Raw genomic sequence first — 22,183 nt, 5'->3', positions numbered from 1 at the left:
TTCTTGTTATACCTCCTCTCCTGAAAAAAAGACTCACAAATCACTTTGAAATGTCTTTTTCTTGTGTATGTACTGGACTTTAAGAGTGGAAAAACATTTGAATTATTTATAAATGAAAACCACAAACATTACTACAGAGGACAGTGTGTTATCCTGAATCTTCTGACTGACCTTATTACCGAGTCTACAGAACACACACCTACTTTTAGATTTTTATTATGTAGTAACAGTAAAAGTGTTAAAGGTTTTTACTGCCACCATTCACAGTTATTTGCTTAAACCTATTTGCACTCTACACATTTGCAAGCCATTATCTAGAATTGTGTGAACGCATGTAAATCAAGTGGCTGAACTACCTTGGCTGTGGACTTTAAATTTGTATAATTAAAAGTCTTCATGTATACCCACTGTATGTTTCATTGTTATCCATTCACTCCTGAAACATGAGTAAAAACATTACCAAAATACTATAAAACACCCATTTATTTCCCCAAGCATGACAATGAACATCTAAAACAACAATAAAAAAGCAATTTTAAAAAAAACTAGCGTCTCTTCTGAAATACATTGCCTCGACCTCCTGGTCCTCCCCGTCCACGGCCTCTGGCAGCCACTACAAGCACAACAAAAGGATCTCAAATCCAACTTCATAACATTTCACAAAAATTACCCTGATCTTCTTACAATGCAATGCAATTTAAATAAAATGAAGCAAAAAAAAAGTGTTTACCTTGAGCTTTGAGAATAGCTGCTTTCCCTCGACCAGCACCAGCTGCCTGGTTTTTGTTTTTCATACTCTTCAACATGGGAGCATTTTTGAGCATATCTGGGAGGATGAGGAACCTAATCTTACTGCCACGAATATACACCTGCTCCAGCTGAGCCACACGGCCATCCCTGTATGTGACTGTAATATTTGCCATCTAGAGAGGGACATATAAAAAAAACTTTATGGCATAGGCACACTTAAAAAAAATTCTATATTTGGGAAAAGCCTGTTATAACCAAATATATACATACATACACATATATACACATGTATATTCCAATACAAGGACAGATAACATAATAAAACAACCCACTGACTTGCTAGGACAAAAAATTACTGACATTTATAATTCCTTTAAGGGTGAAATTAATGTGTCTATAATATAAAATTATATACATTTTACATGCCTGAAAGTTACGTTTTTTCGTAGTACCTGGCAGTTCATGTTGTCTTCAGCTTCGATCAGTTTGCCCCTGTAAACCTCTCCTGTGTTAGTTTCACAGGTGACTATGTGCCCCTCTGCTTCATGAAGGACTTTAATGGGCACTCCAATCGACATCTTAACAATGTGTCTGAGCACTTTGAGAAATAAAAAAAGAAATTGCAGTTAAACAATCTGACAGAGAAGAAACTATAAACACACTGACTGCACATCTTTGCATTACAAAGATGCTGAAACCAAAGGCAGATATCAATTGAACGGTTCATATAATAAAGAAAGTGTTTCTCATTATTTTATTTTTATTGAAAAATACAAATGTCGTTAGCTATTTGGTTTAACATACATGTTTCAAAACAGATTTCCTCTTAAAAATCATAAATACAGATTTACCATAAACGTGATCCAAACGTCCAAAACCGTCTGTCGCTGGTGTTCATGAGACTTTCCGGGGACTTTTATTTTGCTAGAGACATACTGCCACCTCTCGGATTGGCTGAATTAATATGTATGCGTATTACATTTTAATACACATAGATTTTATTTATATATTTTCATTTGATCATATGCTTATATCACTTTTGATACTTTTTATTTTCTTCAAAATTAATGTCGGTTTGATGCATACTGTAAATATGCGTTTTAAGTTATAGCAAATAATTGATGTTATATATTTAAATCATTTTATAAATATATACATATAAATAAATATACGATGCATTCTTTTTATTAAAAAGGGCTGCCAAAATGCATTATTTCTCCTTTACGTCCGGAAGAGGGCGCAGTTCCGCTTCTTCTGCTTATCAGCACGCCGACGACAGCTTTGGATTGACATTGAGAAATAATAAAATCTACACTTGACAGTAGATGTTACTTAAATTTGACTTAATTAAATAGTAATAAATAATTAGTAAAATACATTATTTTATTTAAATTTAAAGGTGGCCTACGTTATTTAATTACTTTAATGTCTTTTTTTATTTATATTTTGTTACTTATTATATTTTTTTACGAAATATGAGTTGACTATTTTTTATTTTTTTATCTGAAGTCGAGAAAAAAAAGGTTTGCCAAATGCATAATGTAAAGGCAGTACTTCCGCCGCCAGGGGCGCAGCTCCGCTTCTTTGGCTCATCAACGCGCCGGCGTTTGCTTTGGAGTGACATCGAGGAAGTAAATTTTTTGGGAATGAACGTAAGGCGTGGGTACAACAGGCAGAGTTTTTAATGCTGTTTTACCGTATCATCTACAGCCCATCGACGGCTTTTTATTGACCCGGACATGAAGAGATTGTAGAGTGTTTGATGTCGAGGACAGAAGGGCAACAGCTGTCCGGCTAACCCTGCTAACAGTCAGTCAGTCTTTATTTATGAAACATCACTGACACACAACAAGAGACACACACTAACTGCAGCATGACCGGTGAGTTTCAAATACACTTGAATGACAAAGTTAAATTGATTAGATGACAGCTAAGCTCACTGTTTACTCAGTTAGCATATGATTATACCAATCTCAGAGTTACCAATCTGAGATTAAATATAAACAAAAACACAACCTAGATACTATCCTGATATGGATACTGATCAGTGCATACAGTATCATTCTGATCCTTGTTTCCATTCACTTTTGTACACCTGTATATAGGTGGACATTCACAATGAAACATGCAGGAGTGTGGTTTGATATAAAACTTGTGAGTTCTACGTAAAACTTAATGCCGTTTAAAATAATGTATAAGATATAATGCATAATGTATGGTAGGTAAAACACCTTATAAACGTGCTGTTTAGTTATCCTTTCAATGTTTTCTTAAATGTAACATTCTGAACTTGTTTTGGGCAGATGATGTGATGTTAAATGTACCCGTCATCCAGCAGCAGTACCACTGGGATTGTGGCTTGGCCTGTTCAAGAATGGTGCTTGAGTAAGTGTGCAACCTAAGTAATACGTAGAGAGTATGGCAGATTTTGATGTTTATTTTACCATAAAACAACCCAGAGTTTGTGAAAAGTACCTGCAGATTCTCTCTGGGCCTAGTGAGAGTTTTCGTTGCTCTAATGAGAAATGTTAACATATTTGTTTTTGTGAAAAGGTATTTGCATCCAGTGAGTGAGGAGGAATTTCTGAGAATATGTTCAGACTTAGAGTTCACAGAGAGCGTGTGGACTATTGATCTGGCTTATCTCATGTGTACGCTGGGGATCAAGCATTGCTTCTGCACACAGACGCTCGGTGTGGACAAGGGCTTCAGAAACCAGGTACAGAAGCTCCACAGTCACATCGACAATAAAGGGACAGTTCACACAAAATTGAAAATGCTGCAATCATTTACTCTCTCTCCAGCTGTTAGAAACCTGTATATAGTCTTTATTCTGATGAACACGAAGGAAGATATTTTGAGGAATGTTCGCAATCAAACTGTTCATGAGTCCCTATCACTTTCACCGTATTCATCTTTCCTACGATGGATGTGAATGGGGCTCATGAAAGATTTGTTTACAAACACTCCTCAAAATATCTTTCTTTGTGTACATCAGAATAAAGGCATTTATACAGGTTTGTAACAACATAAGAATGAGTAAATGATGACAGAATTTTCAACTTTGGGTGAACTATCCCTTAATGACAATATTCTGCTTAATAATGAGAATTTCAACTAAATTTAGCCATTTGAAGATTGATTTCCCCAAAAAAGTGTCTGTGTGGCACCTAACCAGTCATCCAACCATTTAAATATGGAAAGTGTAAAAGTCGGTCAAGTTATCTGTATCATTTTTTTGTGTTTTTTTATTTTTAGTCTTTTTACAAAAAGCATTTTGACACTGAAGAGGACCGGGTAAATGACCTCTTTCTGAAGGCTGAAGACAAAGGAGTTATAGTCAAGAAATGGTAATGTTTTTCCACCAATTTTTTTAATAATTATATATTTATTTATACATATTTTGTATTTTATATAGTGTCGGTAAGCTGAAAGTCTGATCAGATTTCTTTTGTATAGCTCCGTTACCATTCAGGAGATTCAGAGTCACCTGGAGCAGGGTCACGTGGCCATAGTGCTGGTCAATGCAGTGGTGTTGGAGTGTGAGCTGTGCTCTACTTCTGTCAAATACTGCTGCTTCCTTCCTGTTGGTCAGAAGTGCTTCTGTCGAAAGCCAGAGTACCAGGGACACTTCATAGCGGTGTGTGGATTTAACCGGAAAAACGGCAGCATTTTCTACAACAATCCTGCCTATTCGGACCGTATGTATCTTAAAATCTGCATTAGAACAGCCTCATGGATTCACTGAAAAAATTAAGAACCTCTTTATGGCAATGCATTTCAACACTTTGGCTCATACATTGCTATTTCTTTTAAAGGTGTTTGCTGCACAAGCTTCAGAAACTTTGAGGATGCCAGAAGAAGTTACGGAACAGATGAGGACATTTTATTCGTCTACAAAGAAGGCTGAGTCTCCGGCAGTGTCAGAATACAAACTTAAAACACACCTTTTCCATCCAATGTGGTTGACTGGGTTGCATTTTTGCCAACAGGTACTAACGCTGCTGATCAATAGCAGTTAGTATTTGCCACCTCCTTATGGTGGCATGGTCCACATCAGAGCTATAGCGTCGCACACAACATTACCATGGTGCTAAATCGGACACTGAATGATAGGTTATGAATTAATAACAGAAAGGAAAGGGAGACGAAATTATTTTTAAGCTTGTGCTAAGTATATCTTATGTAATTACTGTGTTGTGGATATATATTTTTATCTAGAGCTCATTCGAGTTATATAGTCTCTGCCACTGTTGCACAGCAAGAGGTAGAAGAGGAATGTATATAGTTTTTCATTCATGTAAAGATATTCTCACATTCTGTTTGTTCAGGGTAACATTGGAAAAATCACGGGGCTGAAATGTATTTCATTTTTTTCCTCTCGTAAGCCACTGTACAGTTGAGCGAATGATTTTATTGGTGTGAGAGAGGAATGTATGTTTGAAACTCAGGTAACATTAAGTCCAGCATGCTAAAATATATTCCACTACTGGGACAGGAACTTTTCATAGGTGCAATACATCTGGATTTCAGTTCTACAGGAGTTTTTCTCAAGATCAGTATCAGCAGGACGTCTATCATAACTTCATGTAAATTAGTAAAACGAATGTACAGGTTAATAAAGTACGTGAACTCGCTCACAACACCAGTATTTTAGCAAGACGAGTCTCTTTAGAAGTAAGAAATATTCTGTACTGATTTGCTCATGAATTTATTGTGTTGAGGTAAATCATAGTTGCCACATTGTAAATGATTGCCTTCAAGAAAAGGAAAACTAGGAACACTATGTTTGGCTTAGTCTTAAAGGTTAACTGTCAGGTGTTTTGCAGAATAAAGTTGTGCTCCATTTGAAATACCACAGTAAGGTGAATGCCTGTCCTGTAAACAGTGGTTCAAATGGCTTGATGGTTTGTAATGGCGGCTTAATGAAATGCTTGCACTATGGTGTTCCTGCCAGCCATAATTATTATTTCATCTTTGATCATTCAGGTCAAAATGTTGTTTTTTCCTTTTATTTTTAAGATCAGGTGTCGGCTTGTGCATTTTTTTAAAGAACATAAGCAATGTTAATATGGCAAATTTATTTTTGAAGAATTATATAGTTGCGTTTTAGAAATGAATAAAAGTTGGATTTGATTTTTAATCCAAATGTCTACGTCTGTTGTTGACTTGCACAGCTATTTTGTGAACAATTTTTGGCTTCAGAAATGTGGGACCTGCAGGTCTTGGCTCCTCTCTGTGCTTCAGATGCTGATATCTTCTCACTCTTTTATAATGTTGGGTTTGAAGTCATGTCGGACAGCTTTGGCGAGCTCCTCTGCATACATTTCATACCTCCCAGTCATCTATGGAGAGAATTGTGAATCACACATTTACTGTTAATGGCACACAGACACTATAATGAGATGTAGTCCTAATTCAATATCCATGACAGGACATGAGAATTTTGGATATGATATATCGAGTCAACAGGTGTCGTCAAACCGATTTGATCTCACCTTGAAGTTCCATTTGTCGGCAACTTGCCGATTAAGGTTTAAGTCGAGCTCGGTAACCAGCAGTCCATCACGGGTTCTGGATAGCCCTGGGGTTCTGCTGCCGTCCGGTGCAGCTACATAGCTGGAGCCATAAAAGTGACCAAAATCATGGTGCGCTACAGACAGACAACGAAGAGAAATGAAGGGTGAAATATAAAATGACATTCACTGATCATAGCAGTGTTTTAATGTAGCCAATACTTCCCTGAATGTTAATAACAGCAATTTACCAGATTACTGTAACCCTCCTGTTGAGGCATTAGGATGACTACCCAACCTCTTGAAAGTTTTTAAAGCACAGTTAACTATTAGATATTGTTTAATTAATACAAAATATACCAGCATGGAAAGTCCAACTCAATAGTTTTGTCATAACTGATTAATATTTATTTAATTATTTTCTTACTTTATTCACCAAAATCAAATTATTTTGGGACTCAAAAAGTAACACAACTTAAAACCTTTCAGCAGCAAGACAAGTAAAAAATTCTCATTAAATATTTGTTGAAAGTGTCCTCAGATATGTTTATGGTCTGTGTGACCCAGGTCGTATTACAGAGTGGTTGCTGATGTTAAACAGGAGAGGGGACTTCATGTTCACCATGAAGGCTTATCCAATAGTAATGAGTGCCGAAAGGGAGAAAAGGGAATTGACTCAAGCTTTGGGAACACGACACCTTCGTACACGGTCCCCTGTCCTCACCTAGTCACTGATACAGATAGACTGACAGACAGATACATTGATCCTTTATATATGCTGACAGTAGTACACACTAAGCTTTTGGGAAAAGCCAGATCAAGCCATGTATGCATAAGGGAATCCTGTAGTTCATATGGCAAATTTCATCACTTTATCAATGATGCAAAAGCAGCTTAATGCTTTCCCGTCAAAAATGATATGATGATATTGACCAAATGCTCAGGGCCAGGGCAACAACAATGGATAAAACAATCTGGGGGGATACTTTTTGATTTTTATTTATTCAAAATGTTTTTGTTTTACTTGTTGATTTTATTTTATTTTACTTATTGATATGTTTTAACATTGTTCAAATGTTAACATACATAAAAGAAGCCAAGATTATATAAAAAATATAAAATAAATAAATATTACAATTGACACTATTAATAGAATGTGCTTTGGCGGGCACCTCACAGACTCTGTGCGGACAACCTGGTGCCCACTGGCACCATGTTGGAGACCACTGCTCTAGGCACATATTATACGTTCATCAAATAGGTTTATGTAAAAATGCATATACAAAGAAATGCAAATGCAAATGTGTCCAAACACACACAAAAAATATATTTACCCTTTTTTCCATCTCCAGATGTAAACTCATTCTTGAAATGCTCCTGCAAAATAGAGATACTCAGTGAATCCATGCCATACTCAGAAAACAACAGCAGAGGGCAGCAAAAAACACAGAATTCAAACGCCCAATGTACTGTAACATGGACGCTGCATGACAAATTGTAGAAATAACTTTAAACCAATTTAAAGATAATTGGTTTACAGTATCTACCTTTGAGATTACAAGTCATCCCTCTAAGACATAATAACCATTAACAGAGACCAGACTCCACTAAAGCAAAAGAAAAAGTGCTTGTGTGATAAACTTGTTTTTGCATCTGTGTACCATTATTCGCAGTTTGGCATATAATCTTTTTTAAATTGATTGCAGATGCTTTTTTAATCATATTAGTTCATTTATCTTATACAGGCAGTTTACTTAAGCTGTGATATGATCACAGTGTAAACAGCGCATTGTTGGGTCAAGCAGGAAATGTCCTGGGAATCTCTCAGTAAGTCCTAGAAAGCATTTTTTCTGTATATGTATATCTTGTATATATCACAGCACTTTACGTGCTATTTTCAAATAACAGGTGGACATACCGTGCCCACACGGTTGATGGCACAGGTGAAGCAGTGGTTGGCGATGGCAGCGTTTCGAGCCTCGATCGGCCACATTGGTTCACTGTAACACAACATTAGCATCAGTATGAGGAATACAGGCCAGTGTTTTTCCATTAAAAGAATTAGAGCAGTTGAATCTGATACCTGAGCGCTCCAACCGTGGCTGAAGGGTTAAAGATGATCTCTGCCCCATGCACGCTATACATTAACCAATTCAAAGGATGGTGCCGACCAAAGCAGATGTTAATAGCAATCCTCCCGAACTGTGTCTGGAATACAGAGTGGCCTGTGTTGCCTTCCATATAATATGTAGACTGTTTGAACAACATAAGAGATTTCAACATTAAACATAGCATTTCCTTTGTGAAAACAATAAGGGGTATAAATTCAGTCTTTTCACAAATTTGCAAAATTCATAATGGCCTAAGCTGTCACTGTGTTCTCATCAGAGAACCATATCGTACAATTATATTGACAATAAACACAGATATTTTTACAGTGGCATGTAAATGTTTGGGCACCCCTGGACAAAATTTCTGTAAATGTCATTGAAAATCTGTGGTTAGACTTCAAAAGAGAAGTGCATGCAACACGGCCCAGGAAACTGGAAGACTTTTGTAGGGAAGAATGGGTGAAAATCCCTCAAACTGGGGATGCTTAATGATTAATCGCGATTAATCGATAGCAGAATAAAAGTTTTTGTTTACATCATATATATGTGTGAACTGTATATAATAACTTTGTATAAATAAATGCACACACATGCATGTATATATTTAAGAAATGTTTACATGTGTATATACATTTGTATATTTATTTATAATTTATATTATATATAAATATAAATACCTATTATATAAATATTTTTTTTCTTATAATTATACATGCATGTGTGCATATTTATATATACATAATTATTATACACAGTTCACACATATAGATGGTTTCATCGGACGCACGTGATACACGTCTGGATCCGAACCTTACTTCCGGTTTCGTTTTTTTAATGGTCTGACTAGTTGCTAAACTGATCTCTTGAACAAATGCCTCGTCGAAAATAACAAATGTTTTGGTTTCCTAGGTAATCTATGTGTTGTTTTGTTTGCTTGTTATATAAATAAACTATGTTTAAAGAATTTGTTGTTATTTATTATTAGCGGAGTTTACCGGAAGTTACGTGCGGACCGCGACAGCGGCTTGTTTATGTTGTTACCGCTGAAACGGTCTATATATGATGTAAACAAAAACTTTTATTCTGCTATCGATTAATTGCGATTACATACCTCAAACAAAAACTGAAAGACTCTTGGCTGGCTTTTATTTTTAAAATATAAGAGATGAAAATGAAAATAATAATTTGGTCTAAAATATGAAGGGAACGTGTCATCTATAACTGTATGCCTTTTGGAAATCATTTCATCTTCCATCTTGCTGAACTATTCACATTAACATGAATTTTAACCACGGGTGCCCAAACTTTCGCATGCCACTGTATTTTACTGGAAAACGGAGCTGTTTGTGTGCCACCTGGATGCAGGTTTGTGTTCCAGGAAAATGGAGTGGGCACATTTCCTATTTTAGAGATTAGTGTAATGAACATTGTCACAGTGTGGAGTGGATCAAAGAGAAAACATGTAACTGATAAACAGCATAGCAGGGGACAAATGAACCGCTCTCAACCACTTAAAATGTCCACAGATTCAGAAACTGTACACGCACACACAGGTTTGTATTAATATACTAGTGGGGACACTACATAGACTTCTGTTGATTTTATATATATATAGTACTATAATACATGATTTCATCAATTTATGAGCCTTTTAATTTAGTAAGGACCAGTGAAATGTCCTCACAAGTGGGTTACACACACACACACACGCACGCACGCACGCACACACACACACACACACACATTCTGGTTTCCATGTTTTATGGACGTAATGCATTTTATACTGTACAAACTGTATATTCTATTCCCTTCCCCTAACCCCAACCATCACAGAAAACTTTCTGATACTTCACATTTTCAAGAAACATCATCCTGTTTGATTTATAAGCTTGTTTCCTCATGGGGACCTCAAAATGTCCCCACAAGGTCACAAAAATACTGGTATTTCTATCTTTGTGGGGACAATTGTGGCGCTTTTCCATTGCATAGTACCCCACGGTTTAGTTTAGTTTGGGTCGGGTCAGCTTACTTTTGGGAGCTTTTCCATTAGGTGCAGTACGTAGTACCCGATACTTTTTTCGTACCACCTCGGTTGGGGTTCCAAGCGACCCGAGCTGATACCAAACGTGACGCGAAAACACTGTAGATCACTGATTGGTCTGAGAGAATCGTCACGTCATCGCTATAATGTAAATATTAGCTTTAGCTTACTGCTAGCTTGCGCTGTCTCAAGCAAACATGTTGTTATCTGTGTTCTGCTATAAGTTTCCAAACACCCTTTTAGCGATGAAACCATCCGCAGGTTGAGAATCCGGGACACCATAACAGTTTTTTCCAGACTTGCAGTTTGTGGGGCCACATTCGCGACGTGCACGTCCGCATTATATATGCTTAAATGCAACTTCAATGAGGCTCAGCGGAGCGCCGTCGACTGACGCCACGGGTGTTTGAACAGAAACTGTCATGTGAGACAGAGGTAGTTATAAACGCGATGTGCAAACATCTATTTGTGGAGGCCAATTTTAATTTTGTGGCAGACTGAGAAATAAATGAATGTATGGGAATGTACAACAACGCTCTCACTTGTATGATGTCTTATATGTATGGTGGCTTATATATGGACAAATGGCTTATATTGCCAAAAACCTGAAGCAATCAGACAAGCAAAATTGCGTACGTCTGCTCAGACCCTGACGTGGCGCTAAGCACTTTTCCGTGTCAAAGACAGTTTTTATAAATATGACTTTGCCATGGATTTTTACGTACGCACACATTACGATCAAATCTGTGCGTACGCACGCTTTATAAATGAGGCCCCTGGTCTAGCTGTGTTTTTGTCACTTTTTATGCTGGTCTAGCTGGACTTAGATGATCAGGCTGGAAGACCAGCTGACCCACCAGCATGACCAGCTTTGCCAGACTGGGAGGACCAGCTTAAACCAGCTGCTGCCACCTTAAACCAGCTAAAACCAGCTACCAGCTTATGCTGGTCTTAGCTGGATTTTTCAGTAGGGCATTTAGGGGTATTTCTTTAACTTTGGTCAATTTTATGTCCCATATCAAGTTTTATTAAAACAATGAGATCTTTTTGTTTTTTATACTAAGATCACATTACAAAAAAAATGTATTTCCACCAGCACAGCACAATCCTATCCAACACTACCAGAGACTTACGGAAATGTTATGTCATTACAAAAATGACATTTGTCTGTGATGCATGTAGGCATATATAACATAAAGGACATTTTGTGAAAATAAAAATGATATCTTTAGTATTAACTGAGTAAGGTCATATTAAAATCAAACTTTGTTGTTTTCTAGGACTTCAGCCTGGATTTTACAGACAGAGTCAAATTTAATTAAAATGTGAGAGTGTGAAAATGTCTTTAAGGGTCCAAAGGTGCAAACAGTTGCAGAAATAGAAAAAATATAAATCATAACATGCAACTGAATTACATATAGTGTTGCTGTGCCTGAGGACTGTTAGCCAGAAGGTGACACTGACCTCATTGAAATCTCCCACACGTGGAATGTGGTTCTTCCGTGTTTTGCCCAGAACATTGCCATTATTGGACACTACCACTGCAGTGTTCCACACCGTTCCACCATGGACCTCATCTCGCTCCAAAATGGGAGACACCACCACCATGTTGTATTTTTTGGCCAGCTACAAACATAAAAAGTTATGTAATGTCTGCTGAAGGAAAACAAGGCAGTTTAAGGCAAGCTACAGTATATATATGATGGAAATTTTGATGAACCATTAAGGAAATCTAATGTATTCTTTCTGTGATTTACACGGCAATGTCTAAAAAGACCAAAGTGAACATTTGAGGAAAAATTTTATATTTATGTATCTGGCAGATGCTTTTATAAAACATACTTATAGTGCACTCAACGCATGGATTTTTATCAGCATGTGTGTTCCCTGGGGATCGAACCCACAACCTTTTCATTAAAATCACAATGCTGTACCAAATGAGCTACAGGAACACAAACACGTTACAATAGTAACAGTATAGTGATTTGGTGGTAAACATTGAACTGTATGACATTAGAAGGAATACATGTGCTCCGTCTGTAAACAGACAGCGGTCATCTATTTTCTTAAGTAGAGCTCTGTGTCAGAAGATTTCTCAATTACGTGCCGCAGTGCTCATCGGCCTGTAGGTCTTGTTGTGGTCAGTATGTCCCATTCCCCTCTCTGGAATTAACCTCCTGCTATTTCCATTAACAAATCACAAGTCTCACAGCAGCCGCACAGCACTACAGCAGTCACGACAAACATGACCCGTATCAATAAGTAACTCCCTTTCCAATATACCTGGACACTAATACAATAGTGAAAATACAACCTTTATTTATTTTGAGAGGTGAATTGGGAAATTCAACTTAAATATTTGACTGTTTAGCCAAAAATCACGGTAAGAGATATGTTGTATACAAAGACATCCAAGTCTGGAGACATTCAGTTATCTGGTTCCTACCTGTATACAAAAGCGTGTAGTAAGACCGTCCTCGGCTGATTCAGCGAACTCTGTCCATGGCTCCTTTTCTCTTGTACATAAAGCAAATGGCATTGCTATGTAAGGAGGACAAAAAAAAACAAAGATGATAGGAAATGATACTCATCGATTAATTGTAAAAGATATAATTTTGTTTAATGAGTTCAATTTCTCGAAAATGACTCTGTGTGTCCAATAAAACTTGATTTATTTGCTAAAAGGCAGGATGAGGAGGATAGTGGGTATGTTTATGGACTTATCTTTAATCTTTTGTGTTTGGTTTAGAGTGGGGTAAAATTGTTATTGTTTACGTGGCATTTAAACATGACTATCACAGCAAACATACATCATAGATGTTCTTGGATACACAGGATATCACGACACAAGATTCCGATGGGTCACGGGTTTACGTGGGGTAGCGGAAAAGAAGCTCAAAGCTTGGGTGATGGAACCTACTGGGTCCCGGAGAGACTAAAACGACCTCTGGGATGCATTGAGAGTTTATAATTGAAGCATGCGACTGATTCATCAGCACGCAAACCCATGGCCAACACAAACAGAGAAACTGCGAGTGCTGCTTGAACTTCGTCAGCACGGCCCCGCTGTGCTCTACTGATGTAAAGCAGATTCTGTTGATGTCTTTACAGGCATGTTACGTCACTTGAGGTCAAGAAGTCTTACAATCCTTCATACACTGTTCATAAATAAGCTCAGTAATTGGATTTAGTACAACAGGAAACAAATTGCAAATAAATAAATAATCTTTTTGACAGCAGTGTGACACGCTATATCTTATAAATGAAACTTTTAGCGAATAAATTGAACAAATTTATAATAATTTTATAATCATTAAAGCTGTTTTAATGACCCCATATTAATATTATATTAGTTAATGGTTAAATAGAATGATAATCAATTAAAGCAATTAAAAACAACAATGATATTACGCATAGCCTGAAAATAGTCCCCTGCTATTGAAAGTAACCAAGGGGACTATTTTCAGGCGCTGCTAATATCACTACGCTTGCTGCAGCCATGTTACGGCAGCAAAGTTCTTGAATATTACGCCAGAATGAGAGTATAGTTCCTAGACATATATTCCTAGAAAATCACAACTTTTCATTTTCTGTCGGTCTTAGTACACGATGTAACTAAAGAAGAGTTCATAAAAAATATAAAAACTTTGATTGTTTTGTAGCGCGATGCTAATGGTCTAATCCAGGGGTGTCAAACTCATTTTAGGCTGTGGGCCGGATGGTAAATAACGCCATGAAGTGCGGGCCGGATAATTTTTTTAAACCTTAGTGTGCTGATAATTGTGTTAAAATTAACTTAACAAACCAATTAATTAGTTTGTTTAGCAAAAAACCAGAGAAACGCACAGATCTGTGAAAACTACATTTCATAAGGTCACACTCATACTGTATATTATACACACAAATTTACATCTGAACAAAACCCACTGGCCTTATAGGTTGAAAAGCTTTAATTAAACTTCTTTTGCCTTGATGCCAAAATTATTTATAAACCATTCACTTTTCTTTGGAATATATTTGTAATGAGAACAGTCATTTAGAAAATGCTAGATGGGGCAGTGGCCCAAACCAAAAATGGCACTATGGGGGGTGGTACTATTATTATGGTTTTAATAAAGTATTATAAATATTATGTATTATATTACTAGCATCAACTTAGACAAGTGATTATAATGGGAAATATAATAAGAATTAAAGTGTGACAATCTGCTAAATATTCAATATGATTTACCTGCTGGCTTGATGGAGCTTTGAATCCATGTTTGCAATGTTGAACTGCTGCTAAAAGCCTCTCTTTCCGTTCTCTGTCGTTATTTTGTGAAGGCATTGGTGTTTTTTGTATTTTTTGTCTACAAAGTGTGCCAACAACAGCAAATTTAGTGTTTATATTAACTTAGATCTGATCGGGAACATTAAATCGATTAGACAAGCATTGTAACGTTAATAAGAATGTGGATATTTTGTTGTTGTTAGCTTGCTAAGATGTTAGCACTTTTTGAACACTGACAACAAATCATTACCGGAAGAAATACATAAACATACTTACAAATTACTAATTCTGCGGTTTAACAACTGATATAATGTAATGAATCTACCTGTTAATGCAACGAACTTTGGAAACTGTCGTCTTCGCTCTCCAGGCAGAGAGTGGACACAGAGATGCTGCGGAGCGGGCGAGAAAACACGAAGTGGATCACCGGAATCAGTGGATCTTTAGCGGTAACAATAAAACGGCAAGATTTTTGGGCACCGTGTTTAGTCTATGTTCCGCGTTTTGCTCCTTTCCGCAAGTCTCTCATATTAAAAACGAACTAGACACCCGCCTAAAAGGGTTTTTAAAATATGTATTTAATATTTAATAATACTGTATAAATCATCACGCGGGCCGGATTGGACACCTTTGCGGGCCGTATCCGGCCCGCGGGCCGGGCCGCATGTTTGACACCCCTGGTCTAATCAGATTCAATGGATCTGATTAGCTAATGGATCTAAGCTATGCTAAAAGTGTTACTGCCAGACCCGGAGATCAGCTGAATGGATTGCAAAAGGGTAAAAATCTAATGTTTTTCAAAAAAGTGGAGTGTCTCTTTATATCTTGAGGTTAAAAACAGAATTTGAAGAAGATATGGTGTCTGATATTTTTAAGATCTATCTAGATGTGTAGTCTAATCTATTTACACCCAGCAAACTGCAAATCCAATTTAACAAACAAAATAAAGATAAATACAAAGAATGTATTTGACACACAAATATGGTATAACTTTAACCATTACTATTTTAGCTGAATCTTTGTGACAGTCCTGAATTCGTTTATAGTAGAGATACAGCTTATAGTGCATGTGTGGGGGTGTATTTGCATACTCACTCCAGCATTCTTGGAAGCACACTATATTGACACCACACATAGCTGCTACCTCTACCATGTCTCCTATACGCTTGTGCAGAGCTGTGATCTACAAAAACAATATTACAATTTGAATTCAAGAAACAATACTGTACCATCTTGTCAAATGCTACATAAGGGAAATACGTTTTTTGAACATTTATTAAGTACATATGGGCCTGGTCGGATAAACAGCACAGACAATTGCTGTAAGTATTATGAACTTAGGGGTAAGATCTCCAATGAACTTATGTTAAGATGGCCCTAAACAGGAACTCTCTCACCTGATCAAGCACAGGAGCATCAGTGGGTAAGACTATCTTGTTTTGAATGAGTCCCACACGGACAGTCCTGGGTGGTCTGAGCTGCTCTGGCGCAGCCTCAAATGCATAACCCTTTAGATCAAACTCTTTATCCACCGCTGCATCTACTGCACTCTGGGGAAGTTCTAGCTTCCTGTAATGCACACATTAAAGATATTTCAGAAAAAAGAACCCAATATATTATAAATGACAGAAGCTGATGAACTGTTAAGCATTATACAAATATGTAAGAACAGATGCATTTGTTGTTGTGAACAACATTCCATTATTATATGTATTGTATGTTAATTTAGGATCTTCCTGACTGTTTAGAAAAATATATATATAAAAAAATTGAAATATGGGTACAGCTATACAGTCAAATAGGTAGACCTACACTGTTAGCATGTTTATTACATACATTTTAGGATTTTTTTGGAGAGTAAGTACATACATGATCAGGTAAACAATAAATAAGTTTTGTTTGACTTCATGCGTTTTGCGCAGACCGTTCCGTATATGACATTAAAGCCACGCGAGAGCGATTCGAATGCTTTGTTTTCAAATCGACCTCGCGGTAATGGGACGTCACGTGATCGTTCTGCGCAGCGCCACATGAAGTCAAACAAGCAGCCTCTTATGGCCAAAGTCTACCATAAATAATTCACTCGATTTAAACGTTGTCGTTTACCTATTAACAAATGTAAATACAGCATGATCAAAAATAGTCACATAATCTATATTTTTAAATAATCGAAAACCTACTTTTAGCTGTCGATGTTGAGCATTTTACTCAAAAGCACTGGCTCTGAATAACGTTAACGTTTGTTGTGTCAAGGTGTTTAATGTTTGCCTATAGTTTTGCTGCAGCCATATAAAACTATTGTCAGCTGCATGTTTGGCACCGTTCCAGTTACATTTGAAGGCTGGGATTTGTAGTTTTTCATTAATAAAAATAAACAAGTCCGTCTCTTACTTGAGGTCTTTACCGAAGAGCAGTCTTTTAACATCTTTGAGCTCTGCTTCCGATAAATGCGTCTGCAGTATATGGTCCAGAGATTCAAACTCCTTTCCAGACATAGTGAGCTGTCGTCTAGTTTGCAGAACGAGTGAATGCTTCAGGTCTACCTCACTTCACATTACAGTTTAACCAGTAAATATTCAACTCTGCCTTTCCAGGTCTTACGCAACTTGACCATGAGTGAGAGTCCAAGGGGTCCCTATACCTTCGGTTGTTGTTATTTTTCATCTGTTAGTGAACAGCCAACATGTATGGGATATACTGCGAAATAAAAAGTTCAAGTCATTTCTGAGCTTTCGCACTGCATAGCTCTTTTAAGTGACCAGGGCGGTTTCCCGTGAACTATTCCCCGCTGGGTCATTCGGTTGCATTCAAAGAATTTCGCACCGCCAGTAAGGTTTTGGCAAGAAGGGATACAGCTACGGCCTAAATCTCGCGAGATGTTGGGTTTGTGCGTAAGATTAGGATAAAAGAAAAAAACAGCGCTCATTTGGCGAGATTTAGGCCGTTACTGTATACCTTCTAGCCACAATCCGAGAGTATATGAAATGTCATTAATACTGATAGATACAGATACATACAGATCAGATCATGTCTTGTGTTACTCTGAGGTGGTTATTTTACGATGACAACCGGCTGTATGTGTATATATCTAATATTAATAAATAGCTAGTTGCCACAGACGTAAATTATTAGACATGAATTATTTTATTAACATAACAAGTGCAATCCTAAAAATCTTCAAATGAACATAGTTCAGTTCAGAATTCTTTTCATAGATCTGTTTAAAGAGCACCTATTTCATTGGTAAAAACAATGTTATTTTGTGTATTTGGTATAATACAATGTGTTCGAGTGGTTTAAAAAACACATTATTTTCCACATACCGTACATTTTTGTAGCTCCAGATTTCACTCTCTTCCTAAAACGCACGGTTTTGAAAAGCTCTGTGTCCCAGATTGGTCTGAATACCTCTGACGTCAGCCAGAAATGTGATGCTACTTACCATGTTTGAAAGGTTTGGTTGCTAACAGGAGTTAACTTACAGGCTGATTTCAAAGCGGGAGGAATTATGATAATGTCAGTCTTGTCTACATCACCAATCCCAGAAAGTTAACTGTTGCCTACAGTCCGGGTGTTTGTTGTAGTCCAAGAAAAGAGATTTACGTTGGAGAAGATAACCTGCATCATTGTTTACTTTAGGGTATTTACCTTTTGTATATTTTTAACATGTACTAATACACACACACCAAAGGAAATGTAAAGGAAACCTCGGACAATAGGTGCTCTTAAAATTCACAGGGTATTGTGGTGATTGTTGTTGCTAGTGTAACTGTGGCCACTCCAACAGAGAAGTACTCAAATTAATTGTAAAAACTGTTTTTAATAGTGTAAACAATCCAAGTATAAAAGTATCAAATCAGCTTCGAGGTATTGCCATACTCTTCCTGACAGCAGCTTTGATGCGGTTTTGACTGACTCCTCCCTTTTTTGATACCACGCCCCTTTTGTCACGATTTGACAACTTTCTAAGGACCTCTAAAGAAGCACAAAAGAAAGTTAATACTATAATAAATACATCGTAACATTTTGATTATTGGTAAGATTTGTTGGTTCAACCTAAAAAAAGTTGCCTTACAATTTTGAGCTCATTCAACTTGAAAATATTAGTTGACCCAAAAAAGTTGTGTAAAAATGGTCAACTAATAGTTTTAAATTGAATTAACTCAAAATTTTAAGGCAACCAAATAACTTAAATAGAGAGTGACAACAACTGACCAATAAAAGCATTGTGTGTAATGTATCACATAACACTTATTTGCCTTAAAACTTCCTTTTTATAAAAAAACACAGAAATGCAAAAGCAATGCAGTTCTTTGTAATGTGCAGAAAGATACTTTCACAGGTGCCAATTTTTCATAATAATTATTACAAAAAGTTCATAATCAATGATAAATGTATTGCCTGTGAGCTCAGGGTGACAGGTCCCATAGTCAAACACTGCAGAATATTTAGGTCCTTCCATTCCTTCACCTGCAAAAGACAACAATCATGTGGACTGTCTTCATTCATTTGACTTGATTCCTTCATATCTGATGAAAATGAAGAGGTATAAGAGAAAACTCACGTGACACCCTTACTGGAATATAGGTCTCTCTCTCCTTCAGCACACTGCTGACAAGATCAATGCTCTGCACTCTCTCTGTCAGGTTCATCAGCTTACCATCCCTATCCATTAAATCCACACTATCTACAGACCAATCAGAATGATTTCGAATTTTTGGTGCATTAAACATGTAACCTAGAGTTTGTCGATGTGACCTCTAAGTGATGCTAACAACCATTCAGAACACCTTAGAAACAACAGCAACATCCTGGCAACCATTTACAACATCATGATTATGAGTTCTGGAAAAATACCATTCCTCAAAATATGTTTAAATCTAATTTACCATTACAATTTGAATTTAATTTTATACAAAAAAACACAATAATCCAATAGATAGACTTTAATTTACCTTCCAGATCCAGACCGCATTTTTCTTTTAGACAATGGATAAAGTATATAATACTGCAGTCTAGGTTCAATAGCTGTTCTCTTCCTTCTGCGAGAAATGTATTATAGTAAATCGTAGTAAAATTTTAAATATTACAAAAATTTTAGCTTAAAACCAGGAAATTTGTAAATGTAAATCTTGTCAAAAAATAAATTGTATGACTTTAATGATTATTACTTATAAACACTACATATAGCTACTTTAAAGTTAACCTTGAAAGAACAATGTTTTACAAAACATTATTTAATAATTTGACTAATGAAAGGTCAAACAACAAAATAAATGTCTGCACTAAACTAAATATAAAAATCGCCCTGCACTTACCATCCAAAATCACAGTAACAAACATCTCAATGTGAATAACATTGACTTTTCTGATAAGGTTTCAACTGCCCAGGGTTCTCACAGCAGCGGCAATGGACGTGGTCTGTTCAGACAGTGCCAAAATAAAAGGTCGGATAATGTTGTTGACTACAGCCATACCTAGAGACAAAGCCCTGGTTTATGAGGAACGCTATATTGTTCTTTCACTGTAGTGAATGAATTAGGCAGACTATAAAGAGACTCAAAGTATAGCACTTGGCATTTTATTCTGCTGTGCCACAACTGAACTATGGATGAACTCCATTACTGGCATAGAATTCTTATTATATAAACATCATATTACACAGGCTATCTTTTTTACTCTATACTCATGTCTCGTACTCTTTTCTCTCTCTCTTTCAACCCTTTGAAAGGATAGAAAGGCTCTTGTTTATAAAGCAGTCTGGTCTTATTTGTCTCCATGGAGTCTGTACACAGATAGACAGGTTATTTTACTTGAAGTTCTCATCTGTTATGTGTTTTGTTGAATAAATCTATGTACTCTATATCATGATTTTAAACACACATAACATAATGTGATAATAATTTTATCTACCAACTTAAATAAAAAATGCCCATCACATAACTCTTGTCTTAAAAAAGATAAGGCCACTATGTATTTAAATTTCTGTTGCTATTTGTCCCATGTAGAAGTAAAGCTGATGGCCTCCATTTGAATGTTTTGTTCCCAAATTTCTCAAGTCCAGTTCATTTGATCTACAATGAAACCACATTGACTAATGATCATTTACTGATCATGGTTTTCTTATCACCTCTTATCTAATGGTCTAAATCATTGTGTAATGAACAAATAATTTTTGAAGCTGTAATGTAAATGGTTTAAGAGATTCTAGAAAATCTACTAGAAATTTCTGCATACACAGACATCAAACGAAATATTATTGAGCTTTCAGTCTTTTCCATGGCACTTACATTACTAACAATTTGAGGGCCCCGGCCTTAATGCAAAAACCTCCAAAATAAAAGTGTTGACTAACTTTCATATCAAATACTATTCAATCGGAATAATGACATACTGGCATCATATTTACATCTGAAACGGCATGTTTTGTTTATTTACGTTTTGTTTAATGACTTGTTTAATTGTGTCATTAATGCATTTTGCACAACAACTGCATTATCATTAATGTAATTTTAAATCCATAAAGTATAAAAACAATGAAAATTACATAAGCTATAGCCACGTGATTGATTTTAATGTTCAATAATGATTTAAAAATATATATTTGTTTAGATAAAATTATTAGAGGAACGGATTTTTGCATTCAATTTTACCTCATATGCGAGCATGTTTGATTCCGCGCCCCCGTGAACTCTGACGAACTTTGGCGTTGTGCCAAGATGAATCTAGAAATCTCTACTAATATTACGTTGATACGGTCACATTTTAAACGTACATTTTCTACACAGAGGAGGTTAACTGCACATTACCGTACTGGGGTTTGGAAATGTTGTGAGCGTTTCTTACACAATTTAGTTGCTCGGATGGCAAAATGCAGCAACGGCAGCAAAGAGCTCGCGAACGGGCTCAGACGCTGATGACGTCTGCGACTGCGCTGACTGCAAGGCCAGAATAAAGTAATGTAATCAAAACACTATCAAAATGCCAAAAATCTCTGAAAAGTGACAAGGATCCAGCATAGAATTAATAATATTTTGCATATTAAACAGATTAAAAGACAAGTTACAGATTAATGACGCTTCTTTGATTTTGAGGTTGCATGCAAAATAACAGTTTGAAAGGGCATGATGCCTCTTCTGTACATTATAAATTGTGCTCTTACTGGTTTTGAGCATATTCTGTTTCAGTATTTAAAAAATATATATGAGGCTATAATAAAATGAAGTACAATATTACATTGATAACAATAATATATATTGTAAAGACAATTGGCATGACATAGTCCCTTGTATTTTATGATATTATGGCAGATCCAGTAAATCTGGGTAGTGACAGGTCTTAAGAAACGCACCAACTCCATGACAACACATCCCTGGGCAGACATAAGCCTCAGATTTCATCTATTAGTTTTTCTCCAGTCCCCAGAATGCAGCTCGACCTCACTGCCTTCTCAGAAAAAAAATGTTATCAGTGTGTAAACATCATCAGCTTCATC

At 36.4% G+C, this 22,183-nt stretch overlaps 4 protein-coding genes across 5 annotated transcripts; 1 reads left to right on the top strand and 3 right to left on the bottom strand.

Moving 5' to 3' along the window:
• Nucleotides 1–465: 465 nt before the first annotated feature.
• On the bottom strand, nt 466–1,683 carry snrpd3 (small nuclear ribonucleoprotein D3 polypeptide). The gene is made up of 4 exons (XM_065247227.2): nt 1,602–1,683; nt 1,203–1,348; nt 731–923; nt 466–613 (listed from the first exon to the last, which is right to left on the bottom strand). Exons 2-4 carry the CDS (start codon nt 1,326–1,328, stop codon nt 546–548), a joined length of 387 nt encoding a protein of 128 aa, XP_065103299.1. The 5' UTR covers nt 1,329–1,348; nt 1,602–1,683; the 3' UTR covers nt 466–545.
• Nucleotides 1,684–2,355: 672 nt separating this feature from the next.
• On the top strand, nt 2,356–5,172 carry gucd1 (guanylyl cyclase domain containing 1). 2 transcript variants are annotated; one of them, XM_065247225.1, is made up of 7 exons: nt 2,356–2,630; nt 2,856–2,904; nt 3,054–3,135; nt 3,304–3,469; nt 4,009–4,100; nt 4,210–4,451; nt 4,569–5,172. In XM_065247225.1, exons 3-7 carry the CDS (start codon nt 3,062–3,064, stop codon nt 4,658–4,660), a joined length of 666 nt encoding a protein of 221 aa, XP_065103297.1. In that variant the 5' UTR covers nt 2,356–2,630; nt 2,856–2,904; nt 3,054–3,061; the 3' UTR covers nt 4,661–5,172. The 2 variants fall into 2 exon arrangements, with proteins under 2 accessions (XP_065103297.1, XP_065103296.1); XM_065247224.1 differs by lacking the exon at nt 2,856–2,904.
• Nucleotides 5,173–5,310: 138 nt separating this feature from the next.
• On the bottom strand, nt 5,311–17,503 carry upb1 (ureidopropionase, beta). Its single transcript, XM_065247223.2, has 10 exons — nt 17,080–17,503; nt 16,086–16,257; nt 15,784–15,871; nt 12,865–12,959; nt 11,883–12,044; nt 8,350–8,519; nt 8,185–8,266; nt 7,601–7,643; nt 6,249–6,403; nt 5,311–6,095 (listed from the first exon to the last, which is right to left on the bottom strand). Exons 1-10 carry the CDS (start codon nt 17,181–17,183, stop codon nt 6,012–6,014), a joined length of 1,155 nt encoding a protein of 384 aa, XP_065103295.1. The 5' UTR covers nt 17,184–17,503; the 3' UTR covers nt 5,311–6,011.
• A 1,041-nt stretch (nt 17,504–18,544) lies between these two features.
• Nucleotides 18,545–20,118, bottom strand: LOC135730051 (uncharacterized protein CXorf65 homolog). The gene is made up of 5 exons (XM_065247941.1): nt 20,007–20,118; nt 19,644–19,730; nt 19,253–19,375; nt 19,090–19,158; nt 18,545–18,663 (listed from the first exon to the last, which is right to left on the bottom strand). Exons 1-5 carry the CDS (start codon nt 20,029–20,031, stop codon nt 18,545–18,547), a joined length of 423 nt encoding a protein of 140 aa, XP_065104013.1. The 5' UTR covers nt 20,032–20,118.
• Nucleotides 20,119–22,183: the final 2,065 nt, after the last annotated feature.

The sequence above is a fragment of the Paramisgurnus dabryanus genome, chromosome 11, assembly GCF_030506205.2.
Source record: "Paramisgurnus dabryanus chromosome 11, PD_genome_1.1, whole genome shotgun sequence".
Lineage (NCBI taxonomy): Eukaryota > Metazoa > Chordata > Actinopteri > Cypriniformes > Cobitidae > Paramisgurnus > Paramisgurnus dabryanus.
Note: the sequence above shows the minus strand (reverse complement) of the source record. Positions and strands in the feature narration are given on the sequence as shown.